Source organism: Cyprinus carpio, chromosome A21 (assembly GCF_018340385.1).
Source record: "Cyprinus carpio isolate SPL01 chromosome A21, ASM1834038v1, whole genome shotgun sequence".
Taxonomy (NCBI): domain Eukaryota; kingdom Metazoa; phylum Chordata; class Actinopteri; order Cypriniformes; family Cyprinidae; genus Cyprinus; species Cyprinus carpio.
Window position 1 is genome coordinate 19,533,312 of NC_056592.1, and position 25,895 is coordinate 19,559,206.

Below are 25,895 nucleotides of genomic sequence, written 5' to 3' on the forward strand. Positions count from 1 at the left end.
ATGTAATGTGGTTTTTTTTTATTTTATTTTTTATTAAATTTTATAATTTTTTTTTTTTTTTTTTTTTTTGGAAGACTGGAACAGGACTTCTAGTTCAAATGATGTCGATGTCCACATAATCAGTTGCTGCACTTAGTCAGTCATGTTTATCACTTGAAATTAAAATGCTAAATTCATGTTCAGATTAATATGACTGGAAGGGCAGAAATGAGAAGTCAGACAGCCATTATTAATCAAAGAACAGGAACTGAATAAAGTACAATCGAGGATGCAATTACTTCAGCCGAAAAAAGATGGCAATGCTGATGTGGAAAAGCTAAGCTAACAGGTGAATGTAAACATGTGATTTGCTTTGGACTTGAAACCACTAGTAGACGGTTTTCTTTTCTAATCACGGAGTTCATTTACAGAAAGATTCAAGAGTGAATAAAGGTGGAATTGTTGTGGTCTTTGAATGAATTGAAACTAGGAATTGCTTGAGGAATGGCTACAACAGTGCATGACCTGGAAATGTGCTGACAACAGAAAGAGCTATAGTAGAACTAGACATGTACACTTTCTAAAGATGATGTGAGTTGCACTTGCCATTAAAAAACTGCATTAGGCAGTTGTGTAAGTGTTTTGCGTGATTGCAAGAGAGCCAACCACTGTTTCTGTACAGTGTTGTGGAGTTATGACTTTGTGTTGCTATACGTAAGACACTATGAAGTCAGATTTATTATCCCAAATTCCATTTTATTTTTTTCCAAATTCAGTTTTTCAATTAAACTTTTCTGGTTTCCATTTTAATTATTTAATTCAATTGTAATAATCAAAAATGCATTAATAATAATAATAATAATAAACATCTTTATAACTATAGGGCCCTATGAAATTAGTTTTTTTTTGTTTTGTTTTTTTTTGTTTTTGTTTTTTTCAGAAAATCTATGTATTTAAATTTTTCAGGTAATCAAATGAAGACATTTAATTTAATGAATCAGATGAAGTTTCAAAACATTTTAGTTAGTTTAAAAGCATCTTTTATTCAAACCAAGCTCAGAAATGGACTGGTTTTGGTATGTGCTACTTTATGACATAATAGCATGTCTAAGCACTGCATCCACAGGAGAAGCTGAACGCCTGCTTCAACAATACTGCCTCAACCCTCTATGGACACCTTGGCAATTGAATCGCCATTGACAATAAATACTATACTATATATACAGTATATACAGCATTATAATATCATATCAAGTATTATAATAATCCAGTATTATTTAATAATAGAAGTTTAGTAATTCGAATTTAAACTTGGTAACCATGTATGAATGCAAATTGGTCATTTTAACAACTTAGGACTGGTGGTGCTTTTTTTTTTTTTTTGGTCATTCAGTGTTCCTTTAAAAAAAAAAAAAAGCAAAAAAAAAAACTAACAATAATACTGATAAGATAATAATAATAATTATAATACAAATTCTACTAATAAGAACTATATAAAATGCACTAAGGATTAATGAGCTGCTGGGTTCATGAATATTAATCAGGTTGTGTGCGTTCGCTCGAACGGATTCGCTGAAATCAAAACAGGGATGATGATAGGTGAGCGTCAGCCAATTAGATTGCCAATTGCACATTAGTTCCACCCACTACCGGGGAGAACCCGGCAGTTCTAAAAAGCTGAAGAATTATAAAGGAACTGTGTTATTTTGACAGGAAAATACAACAAAAAATATCGTTTACATGTAGCGCATCAATTCTGCATGTTATGTTAGACTTTCTCTCTCGCTCTCACTTTGTGCATGAGAGAGAAAGCGACGGCGAGTTCTGCGCCTTCACACTATAGTTTACGGTACGCCAAATACACAAACACAGGTGGGCTGCGCATCCATTGAGATTAACTGAAAAATAGCACAGGTCGCTTGACAGAGAGTGAAACTCAGAAGCGCTCAGTGTTTGGCGAGTGACAACATATCTGTGCTAAACTTATACTCAAGCTCCAACTCACACACTGGTGAGTAAAATCCAAGAATTGAACATTGAAAAGGGGTGAAATACTTTCTTAATAAAGCTCCTAATTTGTAGGAATCTGAAAAAATTAGATTTGGGCAGAGCAAAATGATGCAAAAGCTGTTCAAAAGAGCAAAAATTGTTATTTCAAAATAAATCTTTCAGTACCCTGATCCCTTTCTCTTCCCAAACACAGAATGTAGAATCTACATAGGAAGCAGGGAATAAACAGTTAGAAACAATGGGGCCCAGAAAAGAGGCTGCCTGCAAACCAAAATGCTTCCTAAACTGAGACCAAATTCTTAGTATGTGCAACTACTGGATTTTGAGAACCAATGTAACACTTCCCCATCAGAGGGAGTGAGGCACAGACTAAGGATCTAAAACAAAATTTGCTACAGTAGGTGGCCAACCAGAACGTTGTTTTTACTGCCGTGAGTCCCGCCGCCACCGTGTCTGCATAATGCATTTGCAGCGTTTGACCGCTGAATGGCGCTTTAACCACGAACGCTTCAAAAGACTTTTTTTTTTTTTTTTTACAAATAGCTGTCAGCTTTGCCTCACCAATGTTACAATTGACTGCTGTAGTCGGCGGAAAATGAAAGAAAAACACTGTAGGCCTAGATAAATTTTCATATTCACAGATGCAAATTTAGCACTTACGAAGTTATGTGCATTTCTCATTTAGAACAAATTCAAGCAGGATAAATGTCAAGTCTATGAGCCTGTGCTTATATTTACGCCAAGCTAATTATTACACCATATTTTAGATTTGAAACATTTAGCAGGAGTGCAGCATTATTTATATAATATAAATCATGTGTTATATTACCTTAAAGAAATTTTGGTTTACTTTGCATCAGAGCATTAAAAGCGGAAGCCTATTTCAGACTAGGCTACAGACATGGATTGGATTGACAGAAGTCGATTCACGCGTATGCACGTTTTGAGGCAAATTCTCCTGATGAGTGAAAAGAACTTAAATTACACTTTCAGTTTTGATCATACTGATAAGAGCAATACATCAAACGAATCTGTAAAGGGTCTACTTTTATTTGTATACACACATGATAACAACAAAACTTTGTTGTTTTGCAACTGAAAAAGGCACAAAAGTTAAGCAACTGAAAAAAGCACAAAAGTCAGGGGATGTCAAAACTTCTCCAGGCCCCCAAAACCCCCAAGACCTCAGAGGGTTAAATGTTTCAAGTCTAAAATATGGTGTAATACTGCGTAGCTTAGAGTAAATATGAGCACAGGCACAAAGGCTTGACATTTATCCTGCCTGAATTCATTCTAAGAAATGCACATAACTTCAGTAGCTTCTAAATTTGCATCCGTGAATATTCAATGTTTTAACTACAGAACTACAGTGTTTTTCTTTCATTTTCTGTCGACTGCAGCCGTCAAATGTAACACATTGGCTAGGCAAATCATACACAGAAATCATACAAGGCAAATCACTGTTTGCGAAAAATGTGTTTTGATACATTTGCTTGATAACTTGTGGTTAAAGTGCCACTCAGCAGTCAAAAGCTGCAAATTTACTTTGCAGAACGTGGATTTGCGCAGCTTGTCAGTTAACAACAACTCTGTGTAGTAACAGCTACTATATGTGAAACCACATACCTGATGGAATTTACCGCTGATTACAGAACCGGCTTTACTGACGAGATGCGCATTAATTATCGGCCGATATTTATCGTGCACCCCTACTTATTAAACCAGGAAAAATTATTTTTGGGGGGTTATTTGATTGGATTTGTATTTTTTCTTTTTTTTTGTAGTGTTTTAATCTCTTGGTGCATAAAGAAGATCTGTAAAGTTGCAAAGACTAAAGTCTCAAATCCAAAGAGATATTTCTATGTCACTATGTGGCATAACGCCGCCCAGATGTTCACGCAAAGAAAGAAGGCATACCTTTTATTCTCATTGTAGTATTGTTGTTGTCGCTGCCGCCATGTCGTATAGACGCTGCGTGTTTCACTGTGAAAGCGAAACTAATTTGTTTGGCCTTCCAAAAGAGGACGATATCTGCTTCATCATGCCTGGAGCTGATCCATGCTGGACGCTGAGAAAATACATCAACTTTGCACTGTGGATCGCCGGATTGGGTTTTACCATGGACGAAGTGGAGTCCAGCCCGGGGGTCATCACATGTGGTTGCCGCAAGCCCAACGGACGCTCTTTCGTAGAATCTGCTGGCCGTGTTATTCTCAAACCCACCTGCCTCTGCTCACTCTAGGCTGCGGCTCACTCAAGGCGTGTGTGACGCTGTTTCGTTGAGAAAGCGAAACTACTTTGTTTGGCCTTCCAAAAGAGGACATGACTATAAATCATGTTTATATCATGTTTATAATGGGTTTTATGTTTGTCTCATCGCTCCGGCCGGACAGGGCATCACAATTGTGTTTATTGGTTTTGTATTTTCGTGACGTGATTGATGTGTTCGTTATGTTTAGGGGTGTAATGTTTAGGTGGCATGTTTGAGGTATTTTCGCTTTTCAGACCGATGTGCCTTGTAAAAATCAACGCGTTTCAGAAGGCGGGACATAGAGGAGAAACAATAATGTACAGTATGTGGAAAATAATGTGGTTTTTGAACCTTAAAATGCATAAACACATTTCATTACACCAAATACACAAAATAATGTTCTTTTTAGCATCATCATATTACCCCTTTAAAAGATCATTTAAAAATGTTGAAAATAATTAAAATGTTGTATAATCTAAAGTGGGGAAAATATTTATTTAATCCCCTGCTGATTTTGTAAGTTTGCCCAAAGAAATGAAGGATCTGTAATTTTTATGGTACTGTAGGTGTATTTTAATAGATAGAGACATAATATCAACCAAAAACACATTACATAAAGGTTAGAAATTGATTTGCATTTCAGTGAGTGAAATAAGTATTTGATCCCCTACCAACCAGCAAGAATTCTGGCTCCCACAGATTTCCATGTCCTTTCCAAGGAACATGTCAACATAGAGTAATCTCAGATAATTTAATACAGATATTTTTATCAAATCCCCTAACTTGTTTGAAGAATCAAATTAGCCATAGACCAGTTATCAGGATTAAAAGAACCATTAATTCAGAATCATGAATTAAGATGAATTAAGCGAGGTATGAAGAACTGACCCCTGGATGTGTTATGATTATTGGAATTTCATTGTCATTATTTTACAGTGATTTACAGTTGTGCATTTAAATCAAATGATTTGGTCCAACAGAACGAGAGTGCAGGGATTGCTGCCACCATTGATGCGATGACTTCAGGCAGTCCTTCAGCTCTGGACTTACACCCAGGGTGTTCTGCTAGTGCCCCACCAGTGGTATGTATTCAGTGTTGGGTGTTACTGTAATTAAATTACTTATCCAGTGTAGAAGTAAAGTAAGGGATTACTGTTAATTTTTAAAGCTAAAAGGCTAAACCATTACATGTTTGACTCAAATTGAAAGAATAAAAATGTCATTTGTCTTGTCTATGCATCAAGGTTTATAGGGATTTTAAGATGTAATTAACGATTTGAGTAATTGAGTTACTGAGTAAAATTACTTTTCAGACAGAGTAATTAGAAGTAATTCAGGGCTTAAAGTTCTCCGGCAACATGTTGGATCTCTGGCGTGTGGCGTTTGGTAAAGTCATTACATTTTTTGCATGTACTGCACTTTATTTGTACCATTTTGTTTTATTATTTTATTATAGTTTGAAAGATAATAATAATTAGGGCTGGGCGATATGGAGCAAAAAATATATCTCTATATATTTTGCTATATCTCGATATACGATATATATCTCGATATCTTTACAGGAAAAATAACCCCCCAAAAACTACAGTAAAAACAAATATGCCAAATATTACATGTTTAGGGCCCTATGAAATGTTTTATTTTTTTCTTTACCATATGTTTTGTTACCTAATTCTGTGTTTAAGCAAGTGTAATTATTTAAATGCATAAAAACAACTTAATTTATTACATTTTTTTCTTAAAATAGCCTTATGTGAAATGTTTTTTCCCCTCTGAAATTCTGTGTATTCACATTTTTCTGGTTATCAAATGAAGCCATAAAACATTCATTTAATTTATCTTTTAATTATTGAAAAATAAGCTAACTTTATTTTTTTGTAAAAAAGGGGATTTACTATTAAAAATAATACATGGAAGAAATGTTGTGTGATTATTCCTTAAATAATGTTCGTTTCATTTTAATATTAGTAGTAGTAGTAGTAGGCTATGTACATTCTGCTGAACAATAGGCTAGTAATAGATTTCTGGCAAATACTTTTATTTTGACGGGTTTACCGTTACAGTTCTGTGTATGTGATACTACAGTCTGTGATGTGATATGACGCTAGTTTTACTTAAATCAAATGGTCAGATGCTCATGAAGTGACTCTCAGTGCAGTTCTGGAGATGTTGTTCATGTGTTCACATCCTCATTTAGTGAGAAGATAGACGCTGAAATCACCGCGAGCGTAACGCGCGCTTCAGTGTGTGTAATAAAACGAAGAAGCTCTTCTGCGCCATTCATTAACACAGACACGCACAACATAAAGGATTCGTATTTAAATAGACTTTTCCGGCTTAATATTTACAGATATTAGTCTATATCGCAATTTGATGTGAGCGCAATGACCTACTTTTGATTAATTCATTTAAAATTTGACAAATTTCGTGACATTCCACCTTAAACTGTACATTACGTTTTTATGACTGGATTCCGTCCGCATTTTCTGCATCGCGGAAATCATAGGGCCCTACAGTAGACATCTGCCTGCTGTTCGCCCGACGCCTTAAAACCAAGGTATCTCCATATAATGGAGCCAGTTGTCCTTTTTTTATACTAGTTCTGCAGCCTGAGGTCTGGTTGCGGACGACGCCATGTTCAACGCGAGGGGAGGGGGAACAAAATCATGGAGGCGGGGGCGAGCACAGCACAGTGAAGACAAACAAGCAAAGTGGCGGAATCAGAATTAAATATAAACAATATATCGATATATACGATATGTCAAAATCCATATCGTGTTTAAAAAAATATCGAGATATATTTTAAATATTGAGATATCGTCCACCCCTAATAATAATATTGATTGATAAGTGAGATCTGATTTTAGTCCTTGAAAACCAAAAAAGTAGTGCAAGTCCTTGAAAGTCCTGGAATTTTATTTTGCGGTATCTGTACAAACCCTGTTTAAGTTACTAGTTTTTGGACCATTTTTATGTATGTATTTATTTATTTATTATTATTATTATTATAATGTTGTTGTTGTTGTTGTTGTTAATTGAACTGAACTGTAGTTTTCTGTAGTAAACGGTCTTTGAATATTTCCTATTTTATATTCTTTTTCTAGTATTTAATTTACCATTATTTCTTTTTGAACAAAACCATTTCAAAAAAAAAAAAAATCCAGAAAAAACACACACAAAGTTTAAAGATTGATTTGCATTTCAGTGAGTGAAATAATTATTTGATCCCCTACCAGCCAGCAAGAATTCTGGCTCCCACAGACTGGTTATCTGCCCATCTGGGACATCGATTAGTCCTGTCACTTTAAGAAGTTACTCCTAATATCAGCTAATTAGGTGTATAAGACACCTGCCCACACAATCTGTATCTTCCATTCCAACCTGTCCCACCACCATGGGCAAGACCAAAGAGCTGTCAAAGTTTGTCAGAGACAAGATTGTAGATCTGCACAAGGGTGGAATGGGTTACAAGACCATCAGTAAGAAACTAGGTGAGAAGGAGACCACTGTTGGTGCGATTATTCGGAAATGGAAGAGATACAAAACAACCATCAGTCAGCCTCGGTCTGAAGCTCCGTGCAAGATCTCACCTCATGGGGTAAGGATGATCATGAGAAAGGTGAGGGATCAGCCCAGAAATACACGGGAGGAGCTTGTTAATGACCTTAAGGCAGTTGGGACCACAGTCACAAAGCAAACCATTGGTAAGCAAGCGGCTTATGCTTTTCTGTGTCAGCTGCGCCACAAGTATACGTTTTTTATGTGTATTTACGCTTTGGTTTGAAAGCAAACAGCACAGCGGGGCTCACACAGAAGAGCGTACGCCATATGTGTACTGCTCAGAATTGCCAAAATAGCGCTACGCTGATTTGGAGACACAAAGAGGGGAGGAATTGTTGAATAAAGTCGTTATTTTTGATTTTTAATGTACAATTTTTTTTCTTGTCGCTTCATAATGTTACGGTTGAATCACTGATGGCAGATGGACTATTCTGACGATGCTTTTTATACTTTCCTGGACCTTGACACTGTTATTTATTTGGGACCGTCTCAAGCCTCCCGATTTTCATCCAAAATATCTTAAATTGTGTTCCGAAGATGAACAAAGCTTTTACGGGTTTGGAACGACATGGGGGTTAGAGATTAATGACAAAATTTTCATTTTGCAGTGGAGTAACCCTTTAAGGTCATGGAGTGGCCTAGCCAGTCTCCAGACCTCAATCCCATAGAAAATCTGTGGAGGGAGCTGAAACTTCGAGTTCCCAAACAACAGCCAAGAAACCTTAAGGATTTAGAGAGGATCTGTAAAGAGGAGTGGACCAAAATCCCTTCTGAGATGTGTGCAAACCTGGAGACCAACTACAAAACACGTCTTACCTCTGTGCTTGCCAACAAGTGTTTCTGCACCATGTGCTAAGTCATGTTTTGCTTGGGGATCAAATACTTATTTCACTCACTGAAATGCAAATCAATTTCTTAGCTTTATAATGTGTTTTTTCTGGATTTTTTTGGTTGGTATTCTGTCTCTGTTAAAAGAAACGTACCATTAAAAATTACAGACCCTTACACACACATACATATATATATATATGTATTTTAAAATATATGTATATATATATATATTATATTCCACTCAATATATATATAATTTTTTTTTTTTGATGATGAATCTTAATTTTTACACTAGTTTGTTATATATTCATTCATAACAATTTAGGAAGTCTGTGCTGATCCTCAAGCCAAAGACTCTCCAGAAGCCTACACAGCCCAGCATGCACTGCGGCAGGCTCAGATGTCGAAGGAACTCATTGAGCTCAATAAAGTTTTGGCGCTAAAAGAGGCTTTTGTCAAGAAGATGTGTCAAAATGATAATCATTTGGAGCCCATGCAAACTGAATATCAGGTAAGGCAGAAAACCAAATCATAAAAATTGTATTGGTGAATGCCATGTAAGTGGTGTTGAAATGGTTGTTTCACATCTCCAGGAGAATATTCAAAGTCTGCAGGCTTCGGTTGGCTCTCTGCAGAAAGAGAAGGAAGATCTCATCCAGGCTCTGCAGTCTGCCAAGAAGGACACCAATCAGGCCAAGTAACTCAATATCTGTGCTGGTTTCTCTCCAAACTTGAGCTGCCCATTCTACTGCTGCAACACAATGGCATGTTAATGATAGTTTAACATTTCTATTGTCTTGTATTGTCTTGTTTCACTCTAGACTGAGTGAACAACGCAGGAAGAGACTTCAGGAGCTGGAAGGTCAAATCACTGAGTTAAAGAAGAAGCTTCAAGATCAGTCTAAGCTGCTTAAGCTCAAAGAGTCATCTGTGCGCAATGTATCTAAACTCAACCAGGAGATTCAGGTTTGTTTACAAACCTTCATGTGTTTAATCTGTTGATTAGGGATGGGAGGTTTTACCAAAATGTAAAGACAAAGGTTCACTGTATGGTACGCAATATAATATCAATAAGGAAAAAAATTATATTTGTGATTCTTTTCCTGCTCAAAATTGGACACTATTACAGTATCAATAAACATTTTCATAATTTTTCTAATTTGTATTTATTAAAAGTTTGTTGCCTCAAGGCAACATTGTACCACAATGGACAAATTGAAACATTTGACATTTTCATGAAGAAAAAATAAATATATTTATTGAAAACATTATTTAACCGAACACTTGAACATGCAGATTAATCACATTTTTAATGTATTACACATCTCATATTTAATAAAAAGTAACATTTCATATCTAGTTGTTGCTCTCAGGCAACATTGTACCGTTGTGGATAGGCATGGGCCGATTACCGATTTCCATGATTTGAAAGTTTCAAAACCACTAACATTTTTCGTTATACCGTTCCTGCGGTATGCACTGTTTTTCATGTGTCCTCAAAGACTGAAAATGTAGGAATCTTTCAGGTTATGTGCAGCATAGAGAGTAACACGACCCCTCCCCCTCCTGTTGGTGCGAGCAGTCAACATAGGCGATCAGCAACCAGCCATTTTTTGTTTTATTGCAGCTCATATCTGTTCTGGACTTGCAGAAACTACATTGCAATGCAATCATTTTCCAAAATATAATTTATGTGAAAATATGAAGTCTGTAAACGGCCGTTAACAGAGGCCAAAGACGCTGAAGATGGACACAAAGAGAAAAATACTATAGCAGGCAGTAGAGCCCCGCACGGGACTCAAATTTAGACCCTAGCCCGGCCCTGGCCAGAGATGCTCAGACCATAGCCCGACCCGTGTCTGACAGCTTATCAGAATTACCGGCCAAGTCTGACCTGTGCCTGTCTTTTTTCCCCTTCTCCCAAAACAGCTTATACTACTGTTTCAGCTAATAAAATAGTTCAGTTTTGTATGTAATGGAAAGTGTCTATTTTGTTTATTTATTTTTTATTTTAGGGGTCATATGATTTAAATTTTTCCTTTCTCTTTGGAGTGTTACAAGCTCTTGGTGCATAAAGAAGATCTGTAAAGTTGCAAAGACTAAAGTCTCAAATCCAAAGAGATATTCTTTATAAAAATTAAGACTTGTCCACGCCCCCCTAAAACGGATTGTTCTAACATGACCCCTCATCTCTACGTCACTATGTGGGTAGATTTGCATAACACTGCCCAAATGTTCACGCAAAGAAAGAAGGCGTACCTATAATTCTCGCTGTTGCTGCAGGCACCATTTCATGGAGAAGATGTGTGTTTTATTGTGAAAGTGAAACTACTTTGTTTGGCCTTCCAAAAGAGCGCGATATCCGTTTCGTCATGCCTAGAGCTGATCTGCGCTGGTCGCTGAGGAAATACATCAACTTCGCGCCGTTGCTGTGGATCGCCAGATCAGCTTTCACCGTGGACGAAGCACAGTCCAGCCCTGGGTCATCACATGTGGTTGCCGCAACCCCCGGCCGCTCCTTTGTTGAATCTGCCAGCCGTTCCTCATTATAGCCGCTGGCTGCTACTCACTCAAGCCACAGGCCGTTTCTTACTCAAGCCCCTGGCTGTTCCTCACTCAAGTTGCTGGCCATTCCTCACTCTTTTGCAAGAACAGTCTAGTGCTTCTGACTCACGCAAGTAGGTTTACATATGTAAAGGATTTGCCACTGATGATTCAAATGCAAATTTTGAGCAGTGTAGAGTAGCACTTGTTAGTCGTTTCTCCGATCACAAATGCAGTCATGGATTTATGTTTACGTGGCGTGATTTGCAACACAACGCGTAAAAAGACAGTATAGGTAATTACAATCAGTAATTATGTCCCCACTGGATGCAAAAATGCCACGTTTGTAATGGGCTTTATTGTTTTTGTCCTGTCATGCCGGTGTTCTGACGGGACATGCCATAACAGTATATGTTGAGGGGCGTAACATTTCCGTCAGACGCTTGAAACATTTGGCCAATCACAATGCACTGGATAGCTGACCAATGAGAGCACACCTCGCTTTTCAGACCGATTAGCTTTGTAAAAAAAAAAAAAAAAAAAACTATAAGAAACAAAGTACATTATGTGAAAAAATTTTTTTTGAACCGCATAAACGCATTTCATTAAATTTTCATTACAAAATAATGTTCTTTTTAGCAACATCATATGACCCCTTTAAGTTAATTTAGAAAAACGTTTGGAGCATTTTTTGTTTGTTAAATATGTTTTAGTTTTTTAAAGTAAAGACCAGTTGGCCATTGGCAGACAGTGAGCCTATGTTTGATCAATTTAGCCTTCTCAAATCATCACACTTGCTAAACCTAGATAAATGTGTGCTGTATCTAATAGTTTGTGTGGAGAGTGCAAGCTGAAGCGTGTTTTGCAGGTCATGGAGGCGCCAGTGAATATATTTTCAGTGAATATGCCGTCATTTTTGCTCATAGGTAAGAGTAATACATCATTTGTAACTGTTAAGGGTCTACTTTTATTTGTATGCACTCACAATATCAGCAAAATGTTGTGCTTTTATAAATTAAAGAAAACAAACATGATGCGCTTTCTGCAGTCTCGTCTTGAACAGGAGTGCTTTACAAAAGTGAACCGAAACTAAGTGAATACATGCCTCTCAGACATGATAAATATATCTATAGAAAGCTTTAAATAACCACTTAAAATGAAACAAGTCAAAAGCAAAAACTCTTTCATTATAATCATAATCCGTAAACATGCACTTCTCTCTAAAGGCATATGTAATGAAGAGGTGGCGAGTCAGGATCGGCAACTATATCCTTGCGACACTGACTTAGAAAACACTATTTATTAGTAAATAATTCAAATATCTCCTTCCTCTTTTCCCCTGACACATTTACGGTAATTACTTTTGCCGATGCTTTGCGTCAAGCTTAAGGTTATTGCGTGCATTTGAACGCAGAACTGTTCAGCTGCGCTGACAGCACGCATCATACATGCTGCTGCTGGCAGGACACTACACACTGTCGAGCCACACTTGTCGCGGCAGCACGGTCTCATGTTGTTTCCACCAGCATGACAATTTTTTCATCACTAATTGATGGATGTCTAAAATATAAAAAATAAGGAGAAGCCTAAAACAGACCCGAGGCCTGGCCCATATCTGAACTATGACCTGAACTCTGAAGCCCGGCCCGAGGGTTTAAAAAAGTCGGTCACGTGACTGAAAGCTATCAATAAGCACCTCCTGTTGTCAGAGAGGGAATCTGCTCCTCATTCAGTCTGCCTGCTCTTTGTTTCGTTCAGACAAGTACAGTAGGTTGGCCAATCAGAATGAGCTTTTTGTCGCTGCGAGTGCCACCGCCGCCGCGTCTGCAAAGTGCATTTGCAGCTTTTGACCGATGAGTGGCGCTTTAACCACAAGTTATCAAACAAGCGCTTCAAAGCACATTTTCACAAATAGCCGTCAGCTTTGCCTAGCTGATGTTACATTTGACTGCTACAGTCAGGGAAAATGAAATAAAAACACTGTAGTTCAAATATTTATTTTTCATAGATGAAAGTTTAGTACTTATGAAGTTTTGTGCATTTCTTGAATTCAAGCAAGATTAACCCTCTGAGGTCTAGAGGGTTTTGGGGGCCTGGAGAAGTTTTGACATCCCCTGACTTTTGTGCTTTTTCAGTTGCTTATAAATAGATACATGGCTAAAGTCTAATAATACTGTAATCAGTACAAACTGAGCTACAATAATATTTAAATAGCATGTATGTACATGATTGTGTTTTTGAGAAAACAACATTTATGCGTGGTTAGTAAAAAACTACAATTTTGAAGTCACTGAAATAAGGTCATAAAACACCTAGAGAACATTTGTTCACAAGACTGTCAAACCTGGAGCTTGTAGCCTAGAATTTTTGCTTCAAAATGTGAAAAGCATCTTGTTTACTCACTCACAGAAAACAATAGATTAATTTAAAATTTCTAAGACACTTTTTGTTTCAAAAGGGCATATGTGAGTAGGCGTCAACTATCATGAATATTTGTGTGGTTCACACCTGAGAAGACAAAGACCCACATAATGAGCCTTTCAGGCAGGTATGTGACAGAGAAAAGAGTTACAAGAAAGAATGTGAGGATAAAATAAATTTATATATTTTTATGTTTGTAATTTTAGAATATATTTAATTATCCCAAAAAATAACTTGAGATTCACTTGCGAGTGCAGTTAAACAGTTTATTAGGAACAATCAAAGCTGAATTTTTAGCATCATTACTCTAGTCACACGATCCTTCACAGATCATTCTAATATTCTGATTTGATACTCAAAAAAACATTTATTATTATTATTATTATCATTATTATTACTGACTCCCAGCTTTTAAATGGTATAGTGTATATTGTTACACTTGGAGTAAGACTGGAGTAATGATGCTGAAAATTTAGCTTTGATCACAGGAATAAATTAAATTTTAAAATATATTCAAATACAAAACGGGTAATTATAAATAGTAAAAATATTTCACAATATTACTATGCAAATGCAACTTTCTGTATTTTGGATCAAATAAATGCAGGCTCATGTGTCATGTTGAAATATATAAATGAACATCACATACCTGAAATTTCCAAAATGTATATTGTTTATGTGCTCTGAAGGACATACTTTTTTTGAAGAGATGTTTGAAGAGATGGGAGTGTGCCTCTCGCTTGGTCTTAGCTGTGTTCCAGGTTCCTGAGTGGGCTGCTTATTTGCATTGGCTCGCTTTGCACCAGGTTATTATTTACCTGAAATAAAAAAGTAAGCATGCTGTTTACGCAAATAAACTGCATTTTTAACATTATTGTGATGGTCACTGATACTATTAGTAACTTGTAGGAAAAAAAGAACACAATTACCACATAGCACATTTATTGTCAGTGATATTTACAGCTTACTTGATACACTTTTTTTCCCTCAGACGATTGCAAACACCAATGACGGGGTATAGCACATTAAAAATATATACACCAGAGCAGATATTGATAAACAGAAGCTTAGTTACATTCTTGAAAACACAAGCATGCTTTGTATGAAGGCCTATACAATATATATAGTTCTAAACATATATGGCTATATTCGTGAACCGAGAATAACCTATCACAGTAAAGTTTTGTCTAATCATTCTTAATGACATTAAGCTAGCAACATTATAATTCATATTACTTTTATATCGTATTGCTGTCTATGTTATAGAACATTAAAAAGAAACATTGAGATAATGTAAATGAAACTTCATAATGTTTCACCTGATTATACATTTACTCAGGAATTATAGCTTGGAAAAAGTCTAACGAGTAAAATGTGTACAAGTTATATGAAAACTAATACAAGTAGATTAATAATTAAAAAGACTTACTCATGTTTATCTCTGCTGGGTCAAGCTGCTTCGTTCTTCTTTCTGAGGTAATCCAAATCTTATTCCTCTCAGCGGTCTTATTGAGGTGAATTATGTCTTATTCCTCTCAGCGCGAAGCGAACAGTAACAATTAAAAAACGTGATGTACAGTCTCGCTGCTTTATTTGCTCTGATGAGGGCGGTTACCCGCCGCGAGCTTCACATGGACGCTTATAATAACAATAGCGCGCTCGGCGCATGGGCGTGGTCGCATTAGATATAATGAAGAGACACGTGAAAGATGGACATCGCATTGTTTTCATATGGATTACTTTATCACAGGATATTTGTTTTTGGTAGCAATTGCTTAGTGTAAAAGTAGACATGCCAAGCTTTCTATAGATATCTCTCATGTCTCTGTGTTGAGTATTCACTGAGTTACAGTTCATTTTAATGACGCATTTCTAAATAAAGATCACCGCAGACCAAGGCTGCAGACAGCGCACTCTGTTTGTTTTCTTTATTTTATAAATTCACAAAGTTTTGTTGTGATCATGTGTGTATACAAATAAAAGTAGACCCTATACAGATTTGTTTGATGTATTGCTGTTATCAGTATGATCAAAACTGAAAGTGTAATTTAAGTTCTTTTCGGTCTTATCAGGAGAATTTGCCTCAAAACGAGTATCCGCGTTAGCAGATAGGTTAATGTCCAGCCTATGAGCCCGTGCTTATATTTTCTCTAAGCTGCACAGTATTACACCATATTTCAGATTTGAAACATTTAATAGGTGTGCCGTATTATTTATATAATATGAATTATGTGTTATATTATCCTAAAGAAATGGTGGTTTACTTTGCATCGGAGCATTAAAAGTGGTAGCCTATTTTAGTGAGGTAGGCTACATGGATTTATATGCAAAATGTCAATATTCTCACATATTAGGCCTATATTTGTCATAAATAAATTCCTTTAATAAAACAGCATGCATTTTTGTCACGCACTACTTGTCCTTTATTTTGACAGATAACTTCTTGGGAAAAAGATATGTCTGTACACTGATTAAGAAATTGTTGTGTTTTATAAATTATTTCCTTTTTTAGTAAAACGTAAGGCACTGAATAATTTCGCTTCCATTATTTAGGCCTAATTAAGACAAGAAACAAATAAATTAAACCGGCACAATTTAGCTAAATCATTGAAACTCTAAAGAATGGACGGATTAATAAACGTTTAAGCTCAAGTTCTCTCATTATAATCAACAAATTGCACACGATGTAAAAAAGAACTTAATAGACAACTTAAGTGATTTTAAAGGGAGCCTTCTTTACTTGTTTTCATACAATTTAAGTAAAGTGAAAAAAAAAATTATGCATTTAATACATTTAAATGCAGGTGTGTATCATATTCCTTAAAATATCAGAGTGCAAGATTTGCGTGGCACTCATGATGCTGAGTGCGATGCGCAGCATTTATTCTTATTTGTCTACACATCTTCATTACAAATCTTGTTTGGTTTCATTTTGGATAATTGCATGTACAAAATTATTTACTTTAATGCATAAGCAAAATGTAAAACCGCAATCTTATTCGCAGTCTATAGCATTTTATAATTATTTTTGTACAATAATATTTAACTTAACCTGCTTTGAATCTTTATTATTTAATGCAAGGGAGATTTATTAAAACAATTTTATAGGAGTCATGCATCTGTTTAATCTTGATCAAGAGCAATGAATGATCAATGATTTGGAGCGGCATCGGCCGTTAGATCATGTTAAAACATCAAATAGCCTTCAATTTACAAGTTATAACTGCATCTGTCTCGGTTGTAGACTTGTGAAGATTTTTTTTTTTTAATGCGATTCCCATACTGTGACCTAAAATAAATGTGCTCTATTATTATTCATATTCAAGTATTTGTGCAAAAATTATTAATCACTTGATTTTTTTCCTGATAATAAAATAACTTAAAATTTGGGTGTCTCACATATATGAGAAATATATCTACAGAAAGCTTGAAATGTCTACTTTTAAATGAACAAATTAAAAACGAAAGCATTATGTAATCTAAGGTTGCATTTCTCTTTAAAGGCGTGTACAATATACTGTGGAGATGAGAGTCAGCACTGTGAATTTCATCTTGTCACCAACAAGAAAACATTTGTTTATTAATAAATAATTAAAATGTCTCCTTTTTCACAATTATAAGGCTACTTCTGCCTGTGCTTTGTGGCAAACTTAATGCATGTGCTTGAGCGCGGAATATATTAAGGCTCATTATGGATTATAGATGTTAATTTAATATAAACGTATGATTAGTTGAATAATGACTTAAATTAGCGACTACTAGCAACTAGAAAAATCTTACGTGGGGGTAGACCTATTAAATACCCTCTAGACGTCTCTGTTAAAGTTTTTTTTTTTTAAAGCATTTTATACACGTATAAATTCTGCTTTCAGAACATTGATTTTTCCTCTGAAACACATAAAAACGAAAATTGAAATAAAATTGATATTGTATGTTTTGAGAATTGGTCAACCGTTCTCCATTCTGCAGATATTGTTGCTTCTGGTTTGTGCATTGAAAGTCTACAAAATATGGTGTTTCCCAAAACCTCGGGTCTTTTTCTCACGTCCATAATGCATGTGTATTTGTCAAATCTAAAATAGCCTATAAAACACATTCATAGACGGAGACATTTCTGATGTCTGGCCCCTTTTTGGGATTTAGAAAAACTTAAAGAGATGGTTCAATATATTGGTAATAAATACATTCTGTGAGAATTTATTTTTCAGGTTTTGATTGCGAATGTCACGTCAATACACTGAAAAAGTTTTTCAAGCAGTACTTCCAGTACTTCATCCAATTAATAATTTGTCTTTCAATTTAATTCCTGAGATAAAACAAAACATATTATATTGTATGTAATACTCTTTAGGCCTATGCAGTTGCAAAAATTGCAAAAGCCAAACTAAACAAGGCATGAAAACACTTTGCCTTAACCTGCTCTGCAAGTTTGAAACCCTCATCAGACACTGTCCATATGAAAGAGCAAGAGGTTCACACCTTTATTTCAACCCCCACAAGCTATACAGAACCACCCCAAACCCCAACCCCCTCCAGCTGGACTGAATTCAGTCGCTACTGGTTGCTTAGTGTAAAATGGACACACTCTATCTAAAATATAAAAAAGTGTAACATAAACCAGCGAACTGCAGAGCACAATTGTATTAATCATTTTATATTATTATTATCATAATTTTATTATATATAAATAAAAAACACCACAACCTGGATTTGAACCTGTGTTGCTAAAATCATTGACTAATTTGATAAACGAAACTTTCCTTTTCCAGACACGCTCTTCATTCTTCTCTCTTCGCAATAATAAAAATAACCGTGTCATCAAGCAGATAATTCTTGTGTGTTTTTTTTATAGTGTTTAAATGCTGATCTTGTATATGTATGTATGTATGTACATGTATAGGATTAGATTGGCTAATCAGGATCAGGCTTGGATTGGCTAATCGGGAGCACTGGGAGGATTCGGTCTGTTTCTTGGCCGAGGGCCGGTGTTGTCATGCTACTTGGTTGAAATATACTGCACTCACAGCAGCCCTACTCTTTTTATTTATTTTCTCGCAGCCCATATTATTATTTTTACCAGACCATAATAATGACAAATTCTCAATTGATAATTAATCATTCTTTATTTTTTAGTTATTTTATTTTTTATTTTTTTTTGGCGAAAATCATTATTTGTGAATGTAGGCATTTGAGGAAGGCTTTAAGACCAAGCGGAATCTGCCAGCTGCTCCAGCTTCACAGCGAGCGCGAACTGCACCCAGTTTCACCTTCTGCAAGTTTTGATTTTACAAAATCAGTTTAGCTGAATGCAACTTATTGATCATGAGCCCAACATTAAGCAAGGCAGTAAAACATTCAGTCTACCTGAAGGAAGACGTATTTCATTGTAAGTTAATGCTGTTAGAGAGAGAGAAAAAATACATTACAAAAAAAATAAAAAATAAAAACGTGTAGGCTATAGTGATGTTAGGGGGAGAACGGAAGTACAGCAGCGCCGCCATTACTGCGTGCCTTGCTGCTAAGGAAGTAGCTGAAGTAGCGTTAGTCCCATAGGCGGCTGTAGCATATTATAGCTGTACGAAAAGTTATTTTTATTTAGTTTTTTTAGTACGTATGCTGTCCAGTGATGCCGAGAAGAGTGTGTTGTGTGGTTGGCTGTTTTTAACAACAGCACAAAACTACAGGCATGGAATAAACCCGTTTTTGAAATCCACGAACCTTTGTTGCACATTGACTGCCCATGTTTACGGCCATACGGATTACACAGAGTTCTTTACTATTAGCTAGAGATGATCAGTTCAGGTGCCGCTAGGGATCTGTCGCGTCACGTTTACAAGCACCAAAACGGTATTCATTGTTTGAATTTCATAATAAAATTGACAGAATCTGAGAGCTGAGATTGTCAGTCTCCGTGTCCTCTTTGCTTCGCGATTTTTCTGTGCGTGAGAAAATGGATGTGTGGCGTGAGAGCGTGTGAAAAGCGTCAATTGCGTGTGTCTCACATTTTATTGCATTTGTATTAGTTTGAAGAGTAAAAAAAAATCTGTGGGTCTTAAAGCAATTACAATCGGCAAGTCGGTCGGACAAAAAGGGGAAAAAAAATAATTAATTGGGTCAGTCCTAAATTGACAGGGTCGGTCGGTTATGGCAAACAAGAATATTTTTTAAGGATGGCCTAATAGTTATTTGAAACTTGTGAAGCTTGTGAACATATTAACAACACAGCTAGTAATGACAGCGTTCGGTTTTATTGTTGTCATCAATTAATACACTTCTTAATTACAATACATTACATATTTATACATTATTACATTATGTTGTCAATAAATTACCTTTATCAGTAAGTTTTGGCCACTGCCTGACATCATCTACCCAATTTTCCCTTTCACCAGACATTTTCTTTAATGAGCAGGATCCGCTTTCATTGAAATGTCATTAGACGGCACCGGTAAGTGTCACACCGTCACACTTCGCAGGCACGCAGTAATGGCGGCAGGCAAGATGGCGGCGCCCATAGAGTTTGCGGCGGATTTGTGTATTCTTAAACTTGGACCTCATTATATTGAAGTACAAATCCAAACACCAGAAGCAACCTACACTCTCTAAGTGTTTTTTCATTGAAAAATATGCATTTTTATTCATTCACAGGCTATATGGTTGAAATAATGTTTTAGTTCAAAACTTTAAGTGCCATTGTTTAAAAAAATGCTTTGTTGACTGACGTTTCACAGACTTTCAGGTTTTTTTTGTTTTATTTTAAATATATATATATATATATTTTTAAATATATATATATATATATATATATATATATAATATATTTATATATTCGATTTAACTTAAATCTCAATACTATTAAACTGACTTTAAAATCTCAAGGAGTTTATTAGTTGAAACGGGTGAAAAAGTCAGTGCATGTTAAATAGCCTAGATGAACTTGTATCTTGTATAGTAACCGAAGACCTTGATTGCATGTTACCATGAAACTAACAATACATTTTGATTTGTTTTTAAAATTAACAATTCCTGTATGAAATGGGACAGAGACTTTTTTGTTTAATATTTTTTAATTGTTCATTGCTGAGCAATGCGGGAGGCAGGTTCTGCGCCAGAGCACACAAAGTGAATGGGCATGCACAATTGTTAGGGGGAAGGAGGCTTTTTTTTGTTTCTTAAAGTAATTTTCAGATGCATGGAAAAAAAAGGGATAAACACAAAACTTGTAAATAGTTAACAACAAAGCCTAGATTAACCCACAGTAACAGAATTTAACCAATTTTTTTTTTTTAACCCAAAGTAACAAATTTTAACCAATTTTAATCGCCTATTTTCGTTTGCTGTATGTTTTTTGAAAACAGCTAAAAATAAAGTTTTTGAGAGGAAAAAAAATGTCATGTATAAGAAGCATTTTATTACATTCAGAAAAATAACAGTAGGCCTAATAATGTTATAATGTACCAACAGGATATTTTTAGTTCCCCTCACTTTACAACAAATCCTTTAAATTTAACTATCAGAAAAAAACAAGGAAAAAAAAATATAATTCTAATGGATAAATATAATTGCAGTATATAATATAGGCTTAGCTATAAACAAACAAACAAAAACTAATAATAATTTAAAGCGAAACATAAGGTTGAGCTTACCTCTCTCATTCGGGACATATCCAAATGTTTCCATATTTGTGGTGTTGCACATTTTGAAGCTAAACTGTTATTCATTAGGTAAAACAGGCTTTGTAGTTCACGCTTGTTTCAGTATCGACGGGGAAAAAATCATAATGAGCAAAAAATATGCCAAAGTTGACCGCTGCTCACACCTTATGGCACGGTGAACGGCTGCGCTTTTTCCAATGAATATGTGCGCGTGAGGCACCAGCATGATCAAACAGCTGAAACAGATAGTACTCCATTTTTGGTCACATAGTAAATGCATAATTCGAAACGGCAAAGTGTTAGCAGCGTGAAAAATCAAGAATAATAGCAGAGTTAATAGGAATTATTTCTAAATGCTGGACCGTTCTCATTTCGCTCTGCATATGGAACCTGAAGGATTTTTATTTATTTATTTAGTTTTACCAAGAACGACCTGAAATGAAAACTTTTAGCTTTTAAGCTATATCTATCTATATATATATATATATAGATATATATATATATATATATATATATATATATATATATATATATATAGATATATAGATATATATATAGATATAGCTTAAAAGCTAAAAGTTTTCTTGTGTGTGTATATGTGTGTATATATATATATATATATATATATATATATATATATATAATTATATATATATATATATATATATATATCTTTTAATTTTTGATGTGTAGACTGTAGCCTAAGACTATCCCACGTTTTGAAATTAACTCACTGTAAATTTTCTAATGGTTTTTAAGTATGTTGAAATGTTATATTATAATGTTATAGTTGTTTTACTTCGTTGTTTCATCTCCATTTACAAATCAACATTTTACAATTACAGTCAGTTTGCAAGTCGCTCCTTTGCACCACCTGGCGGTAGTTTTGCGAATGATTTTAACATGCGACTGCATGTGGTACACGCGGCGGTATTACCCATTCTGGATGTCCACCTACTGTAGTAGAATTTCACAAAGATTGTCAGAACATTTTGTTTTTGCATCTAATTGGGTTATTATTAAATTAAATTATTTATATGAAATTATATAACTAAATAATATGAAATGATATAAATGATATATGAATTATATAACTAAAATTAAATAACTGTAATTACAGATTTAGGTTAAATAAAGATGTCAGTCTTTATTTTTCTTCTTTTAGTGCTACAGTATCTCTAGCAGCAAATCAGCCATCCACAACAAAAGCTGCAGGACAGCCCACAATTCAGCAAAGATTTCAGAAATGTTGCTCAGAAATAAAATATATTGTGTTCAGTGGAAAAAAGTTTTTTTTTTTTTTTTTTTTTTTTTGGAAGAATTTTAAGTCACTCATTTTAGAGCTGTAACAACAATACAGTGATACCGTGAAACCGTGACAAATATAACCAAACCAGCATATCAAGTTATATCAAAATATTACAAAGAGTGTTGTTTCAAGGTAAAACATTCAAAATCACAATAACCATATCCTAATATGCACCTTATCCTTGCAAGCATACACACACACAAGGACCTGCGTGTGAAAGTTGAGGAAGCTTTTACTCTCAACAGGAAGTCATAATATGTGCAGATATAGTATGTTAATTACCATTCTTATAGACGGTTTCATCGGGTGCATGCGCCTGGCCCTAAATTAACTTCCGGTCTGTGTTTGTTTATCAGTCTGGCTATGGCGCCGGCTGCAAACACGAGTTAAAGTTAAGGTGATGAGAAGACTGATGTTGGGCTCAGGTGGTTGTGCTGTGTGATGTGTTCCCCATACATTTATTTTATTTACTCGCCACAATATCAAAACTGACCGATTTTCCAAAAGGCTTCATTGAATATACCTGAGCATGTACTGCACATTGAAAAAATCAAAACGAGGTGTGGGTTTTTTTATATCACTGTATTTCTGAAGGAAGACTATCTTTAGATAATTTTCGATGTCATTTTCATTTCATCTTGCATGTAATGTTTGATAAAGCAGCGTTTGTGAGCTCAGCGCTGCTTTGTGTACCGCTGTTCCTTGGGAAACCTCTGTTTCTCCCGCTTTAAAGCAGCTCCTGCTGGCAGAGAATGATTTTGTCCATCTGGTTTACGCAGCAAAAATATTTAGCTTATAAAAAATAATATACACTAGAGGGACTATTTAGCTGTTGTTATTGATTCTATTTGGAAGTCTACCGGAAGTTAAGTTAGGGCTACAAAAGTGCGCATGCACAGTAACATTTGTTTGTTGTTGCCGTTGAAACCATCTATAAATGCATAACAATATCAAGCAAAAATTCTAATAGATTTACAGTAGATAATAGCTCTTTTCTAGCACTTTTTATATCATATACTTGTAATTTAACCTAGTATGTCTGCATGGCCTTATGCTATTCCATTACAGTACAATGTTGCCTCAAGGCAACATGCAGTTTTTTTGTAATTTTCTATGATACATTTAATGATATATTATGTAAAGTTTTTCAAAATGCTTCTTTACTTACCAGTGAAGGTGACTCAGACTTTTGTAGGCAATTATAAGTATGAAAATTGATGATAAATGCACTGTTCCTTAGAGAAAATATGGAGTCATGTGGAATGTGCTTATGTCCTGAAAGTGGATGCAAAATGGACCCCTGTGGGTCATATGACCAATTTTTTGAATTTTCATTGATTAGTACTTGAGTTCTCCTACTCTGAGATAGTCTTTATTAACTAAATGGGTTTCTCATTTTATTAAAAATACCTAAAATAGGCTATGTTGCCTGGAAGCAACACGGTATCATAGAGTGTTAAAGTAAATGTGTCTTCAAGCTAACATAGCTATAAGAAATTGCTATTTTATTTCATTAAAATGACAGCTACATATACCTTAGTGCCACTACTCATATTAATGCTGTTTTAGCTGGATCCTTTCTGTGGTTAAGTGATAGCAGCATAAAAAAATTGCATATAAATTGATCATTTGTGGAAAGAGTGAGTTGTATTCATTAGAGCTGTAGTCAAGTCCAGCTTTGTCGAGTCCAAGTCAAGTCCAAGTCCAAAAGTTGCGAGTCCAAGTCAAGACCGAGTCCAAAGAGGTTCGAGTCCAAGTCAAGTCAAGTCCAAGTCCAAAAGTTTCGAGTCCAAGTCAAGACCGAGTCCAAATGAGAGAAAAAAAAGGATCCTCTTCAAGACCACATACTTAACTAAATGTATGTGATGAGAGAGACAGCATATTTCCTATTCTAAGAAAATCATTTTACATTATTATTTGTAATGATCAAAAAGCATGTGCAAAGTAACAACTCTGTAGGACAGGGGTCTCCAAACTAGATCCTGGAGGGCCAGTGCCCTGCAGAGTTTAGCTCCAACTGGCCTTAACACTATCTGGATGTTTCTAGTGTGTCTAGTAAAAGCTTGATTAGCTGGTTCAAGTGTGTTTAATTAGGGTTGGAGCTAAACTCTAAAGGACACCGGCCCTCTAGGACCGAGTTGACCAAGACCAAGTTTCAAATTATTTTTATGTACTTTATTTACATTTTATTTACTTTATAATGCTGCTGTTGCTGACATTATGACTGTGGTCAAAAATTAAAATGACTGATGCCTTGGCGCAGCACACACACGCAGAACTCGGGATATGACAAATGCGCGCAGTTAAGGCTAGAAGGGAAACGTTTGGCTCTACTGGGCATGCGCACATAAATACAGCTTTTTTTTTTTTTTTTTTTTTTTTTTTTTTTTTTGTCATACTGTACTAGGGCTTGTCGGAAACAATCGACTACTCGAGCATGTATTAACCATAATGCATACAAAGAGCTGTTACTTTCTATGACCTTACCTTAAAAAGCGCAAATCAAACACCGCATTAGTGTTTCCTCTCCGTGCATCTCTCAGAAATCAGAGCTTGGCATGAGTAATATCACCTATAATAATACATCATACACGTTATATTATTTGTATATATTTAAAAGGCAAGGATTTAAACCTTAGGCTACGATATGAATGAAACAAGCACAGCGCGCTCGTTGCGCGTCTCAGTCTCTCAAAAAACAAACCAGTTCTCTCTCAAAAGTAGGCTAATAATCAGCGTAGATACGGATACATTTTCTACTTGTCCTACATGTTTGCATCTTTATCTTTTGCTGGTTTGCGCGGCACACGCATATTTGTTTAGTGAAGTTCACTAAACATTAAGACTCGCTTAAAGACTTCTGCGTAATGAAAATGTGCGCTTGGATGGATTCAGTCGTGTTCAAATGATCACTAAATGTTTGTCATGACATCTCTCTGCTTGCATGATAAATATTATTTTACAAATTAATAATTATTTTAGTTTAACACGACATACTTGTTCAGTGATTACTATGGAAAAAAAAGATAAAAAGTCATAACGGTCTTGTCAAGTAACTGTACGACGTTGTATTCGAATGCAGATACGAAAAATGCTGTGATTGCTACAAATACTGGCTGTTACATGAAAATTTATATATGTAATGTCATAATTATAAAGTTTTGCAAATTTACATATGTAATTGTTGTATAAGGCTATAAATTAATAAGCGCTTATTGATAAAAATAAAAAAAAAACTATTTAATGTGTTTTCATTTACAATAGCATGAACCACGAGTAGTCGAGTAACTCAAGTATTTTTTAAATAAAAAAATCGACTAGTAGAAATCAGTAC

General features: G+C 35.3%; 1 protein-coding gene across 2 annotated transcripts in view; it reads left to right on the forward strand.

Moving 5' to 3' along the window:
• Positions 1 to 25,895, forward strand: part of LOC109073411 (chromosome-associated kinesin KIF4-like) — a 164,828-nt gene that overhangs the window by 96,776 nt on the left and 42,157 nt on the right. For both annotated transcript variants that reach the window (XM_042711200.1, XM_042711199.1), the window contains exons 14-17: positions 5,221 to 5,322; positions 8,958 to 9,143; positions 9,226 to 9,329; positions 9,454 to 9,598. In XM_042711200.1, the coding sequence (XP_042567134.1) occupies positions 5,221 to 5,322; positions 8,958 to 9,143; positions 9,226 to 9,329; positions 9,454 to 9,598 (537 nt within the window). The remainder of the gene's footprint in view (positions 1 to 5,220; positions 5,323 to 8,957; positions 9,144 to 9,225; positions 9,330 to 9,453; positions 9,599 to 25,895) is intronic.